Source organism: Haliotis rufescens, unplaced genomic scaffold (genome assembly GCF_023055435.1).
Source record: "Haliotis rufescens isolate VD_foot unplaced genomic scaffold, xgHalRufe1.0.p SCAF_26, whole genome shotgun sequence".
Classification (NCBI taxonomy): domain Eukaryota; kingdom Metazoa; phylum Mollusca; class Gastropoda; order Lepetellida; family Haliotidae; genus Haliotis; species Haliotis rufescens.
The window spans coordinates 7572818-7577809 of record NW_025963957.1 but is presented as its reverse complement, the minus strand read 5'-3'; the positions used below and the strand labels follow the sequence as shown (position 1 = coordinate 7577809).

The window sequence follows — 4992 nt, the reverse complement described above, 5'->3', positions numbered from 1 at the left end:
TCGAGAACATGACAGATTCTATCACTTCCTCCCTTTAACACCAGGCAACGAACACATGACAAGTTCTATCTCTCCCTCCCTTAAACACAAGGTATCGAGCACATGACAAGTTCTATCTCTCCCTCCCTTAAACACCAGGTATCGAGCACATGACAAGTTCTATCTCTCCCTCCCTTAAACACCAGGTATCGAGCACATGACAAGTTCTATCACTTCCTCCCTTTAACACCAGGCATCGAGCACATGGCAAGTTATATCTCTCCCCCCCCTTAAACACAAGGTATCGAGCACATGACAAGTTCTATCACTTCCTCCCTTTAACACCAGGCATCGAGCACATGACAAGTTCTATCTCTCCCTCCCTTAAACACCAGGTATCGAGCACATGACAAGTTCTATCACTCCCTCCCTTAAACACCAGGTATCGAGCACATGACAAGTTCTATCACTCCCTCCCTTAAACACCAGGTATCGAGCACATGACAAGTTCTATCTCTCCCTCCCTTAAACACCAGGTATCGAGCACATGACAAGTTCTATCACTCCCTCCCTTAAACACCAGGCATCCAGCACATGGCAAGTTATATCTCTCCCTCCCTTAAACACCAGGTATCGAGCACATGACAAGTTCTATCACTTCCTCCCTTTAACACCAGGCATCGTGCACATGACAAGTTCTATCTCTCCCTCCCTTAAACACCAGGTATCGAGCACATGACAAGTTCTATCACTTCCTCCCTTAAACACCAGGTATCGAGCACATGACAAGTTCTATCTCTTCCTCCCTTTTACACCAGGTATCAAACACATGACAAGTTCTATCACTCCCTCCCTTTAACACCAGGTATCAAACACATGACAAGTTCTATCACTCCCTCCCTTAAACACCAGGTATCGAGCACATGACGAGTTCTATCTCTCCCTCCCTTTAACACCAGGTATCAAACACATGACAAGTTCTATCTCTCCCTCCCTTAAACACCAGGTATCGAGCACATGACAAGTTCTATCACTTCGTCCCTTTAACACCAGGCATCGAGCACATGACAAGTTCTATCTCTCCCTCCCTTAAACACCAGGTATCGAGCACATGACAAGTTCTATCTCTTCCTCCCTTTAACACCAGGCATCAAGCACATGACAAGTTCTATCTCTCCCTCCCTTAAACACCAGGTATCGAGCACATGACAAGTTCTATCTCTTCCTCCCTTTTACACCAGGCATCGAGCACATGACAAGTTCTATCTCTCCCTCCCTTAAACACCAGGTATCGAGCACCTGGCAAATCGTGTCAGTCCCCCCCCTTAAAAACAGCTATTTTCACTTCCAGAATCACATCGGGTGTTTCATAAATCTATTTATTTAAAACTAAGCTGGCTGCGAGCGCAACCATAACTTGCGTCATTTTTAGAACTGATTCATTGCTTCTGGGAAATACATAAACTTAAAATCCATTTATCATAAAAGTATCCGAAACATAAAAATACCCGAGCATGTCAGTTAAACTATGATCCCAGTAGAACATTCATATGCTAGAGCACTCGTGAATGCCACCACCGCTTTAAGGACCTCGGCTACTGCCTTGGTGAAACGCCATGTCTGAGAAGAGAGCGGTGTACATGAGCGACATATCCCTCTTGTGTTGCTTTGTTACCAAATAAAGCAGTTTCATATTTCCGTGTGGTGCATTGCCACAAAATAAAAGAAGCAGGACATTTAGATACATTGTGGTGCAGACCATGTGATGATGTTCGATGCGATAACGAAATAGAATCCTCGCAATCAAGCAGATCCCACAACGCCTTGACTGCATATGTTTTGTTTCGTCTGTACTACACACAGTGAAGTTATTACTTGCAGTATTGTTGTATTATGTAATCAATATTCACAGTATAATGTATGTCGCGGGCTGCACTAGTTGATACTTGGCCGTCTGCTGAGATGTACTTCGTACTGCCCTATAGACGTATAGTAGGCCTGTGACCTCTCTACGCCCACAACAAGTATCTTCTCTTCCTTGACATTCGGTATATACACTTCAGAGAGATTAATCAATCACATTCCCTATCCATTTAAATCATTTAAAAGGTCACGATGTACGTTCATGCGGATACATTTAAAGCATGTCAAAGACAAAGGAGTTGTCATTATTTTATTGAAAAATAGGGCTATAGTCCTTTCAGATGGGTATATGTGGAGGGGGTTGGGGTGGGAGGTGGGTGAGAGATTCGCTTACACTATATAAGCCTGGCTAAGCCACACGCCGTACAGCTGAAGACTCACGATGTCACTCTTATCATTCCTGGTAAGGAATCAGGTTTTCGATGCTGTACATGATACTCATTGCCCGTTGCAACGATCGTTTTATTTGTTCGAAAACGACGCAGCTCTGTAGTGTTTTGTCTGTATAAAGTTTTGTTCAAGATGTCAAAGGGGTTTCTGTTGAAAGTAAATAAATACAGTCACACACCGTCGTGTCGAACGTCGGAAAACTCGAAGTATTGCGTAGGTCCCTTTAACAACTGCGGTTGACTGTTTGTCGAAAGATGAATTCCAATGTCAATGTTTGATAATAAAGAATGAACGTGTTCGGCAGAGGTGCTGTTTGAAGATGTTTGACATATGTCACAAAACCTATGTATATGTTTGTATATCAATTAAACACGTGAGCTTATTTCGGGGGTGATCCTACGCACAGGTCAGTGCTGGTATAATCACAGGCATGTAGGATTTGTAAAACAGGTTCATTTACAGACATTACTGCAAATGTGCATCCTATTAAATTGTAACTGTCACGGATTTGTTTCCTCGCGACATCATCGTTTCCAGGTGCTCGCTCTTCTCTGTGGTGCATGCTATGCAACCATCGTCGACCCATGCCACGTAAGTACATTGTATTTACAACCAATCTGAAATCAAGATGAACACACAAGAAGTTAATGTTTATGATTTTCGATACTATGAACTATAATCGAGTATCTTTGACACCTGTGTTGTCCTGTGAGGATTTCCTATTGTCATTAAGATCATTAAAGTGTTGCCATAGCCGAAGACGTCACATGATTTGTTGCTATGGCTTTTTATTATTTTACCTGTTGCAGAACTACGAATGTCATCTTGGTGATGTCTGTAAGGTCATATATGGCAGACTAGGAACCCCGACGGCGACCTGCGTCCCGATCGGTAAGACGTTTTATTTGACATTTTAACACTTGAACACAGGTAGGTTGAGCAGCTTAATACGCAAGCAAAAAAAAGGCAAACAGTCAAATATGTTCCTTTCTTAAAAATGCATGTTGCATCTCAGACTCTGTTACATATGTTGCATCTCAGTAGACCCTGATATATATGTTGCATCTCAGTAGACCCTGTTATATATGTTGCATCTTAGGCGACCCCGTTATATATGTTGCATCTAAGGAGACCCTGTCATATATGTTGCATCTTAGGAGACCCTGTTATATATGTTGCATCTTAGGAGACCAGGTTATATATGTTGCATCTGAGGAGACCCTGTTATATATGTTGCATCTCAGGAGACCATGTTATAAAAGTTGCAACACAGGAGACCATGTTATATATGTTGCATCTTAGGAGACCCTGTTATATATGTTGCATCTCAGGAGACCCTGTTATATATGTTGCATCTTAGGAGACCCTGTTATATATGTTGCATCTTAGGAGACCCTGTTATATATGTTGCATCTTAGGAGACCCTGTTATATATGTTGCATCTCAGGAGACCCTGTTATATATGTTGCATCTCAGGGGACCCTGTTATATATGTTGCATCTTAGGAGACCCTGTTATATATGTTGCATCTCAGGAGACCCTGTTATATATGTTGCATCTTAGGAGACCCTGTTATATATGTTGCATCTCAGGAGACCCTGTTATATATGTTGCATCTGAGGAGACCCTGTTATATATGTTGCATCTGAGGAGACCCTGTTATATATGTTGCATCTTAGGAGACCCTGTTATATATGTTGCATCTTAGGAGACCCTGTTATATATGTTGCATCTCAGGAGACCCTGTTATATATGTTGCATCTTAGGAGACCCTGTTATATATGTTGCATCTCAGGAGACCCTGTTATATATGTTGCATCTTAGGAGACCCTGTTATATATGTTGCATCTCAGGAGACCCTGTTATATATGTTGCATCTGAGGAGACCCTGTTATATATGTTGTATCTCAGGAGACCCTGTTATATATGTTGCATCTGAGGAGACCCTGTTATATATGTTGCATCTGAGGAGACCCTGTTATATATGTTGCATCTGATCCTGCCATACTATCTGTCCACGTGTGTAGGGCCAGGGTTACAGTTACAGGTTCACGAGTCACGAAAACTCTAGAATCACTAAGTCACCTTCACTTTCAGATAAACCAGGTTACTGCCATGCCTTCTCGGTGCTCGCCATCCGCTGCGGCCACGGCCGCCCTTGTTACCGTGACAGTGACTGTCCCGGTATACAGAAGTGTTGTGGAAGATGTTCCACCTGCCAAAACCCCACATTCCACCCGAAAAAGGGTTAAGTCCAACCCTGCTGCTGATACAAAAAAGTCCACATTAATAATATGTAAATAAACTTAAATTGATTTCAGTTTTTGACTTTGTGTTTTTGCGCAACTGTTTGTACAGTGAGCGTATGCCATGATCTTCTTGTCCAGCGTCTGTCTTCCACGTCTTCATCATTGACGATGAAACTGAAGAGGTGAATTCTATCCCTGTGACACCTCAAATTGCAAGAGCACCATCTAGAACAGAAAGGTGTAAGGATGTTAACTTCTATTGCTGAAAGGTGCACGGCGTTTCCCTCCCTCTTTATGTTAGAACATAGCAACAAACATACTACTTGTGTGCTTTTCACAGTGGAATTCTGTCTATCAAAAGTAACAAATGAAATATTGGGAAGCTGAAGCTTTGTGTGAATGATACTGAGGTACGTGTAGTTCTACATGTGTGTCAGGTCTCCAATGTGCA

At 42.3% G+C, this 4992-nt stretch overlaps 1 protein-coding gene across 1 annotated transcript; it reads left to right on the top strand.

The window, feature by feature from the left end:
* Window positions 1-2208: 2208 nt before the first annotated feature.
* LOC124137343 (perlwapin-like) lies at window positions 2209-4612 on the top strand. Its single transcript, XM_046503609.2, has 4 exons — window positions 2209-2305; window positions 2830-2883; window positions 3102-3183; window positions 4390-4612. Exons 1-4 carry the CDS (start codon window positions 2285-2287, stop codon window positions 4542-4544), a joined length of 312 nt encoding a protein of 103 aa, XP_046359565.2. The 5' UTR covers window positions 2209-2284; the 3' UTR covers window positions 4545-4612.
* The last annotated feature ends 380 nt before the right edge of the window (window positions 4613-4992 follow it).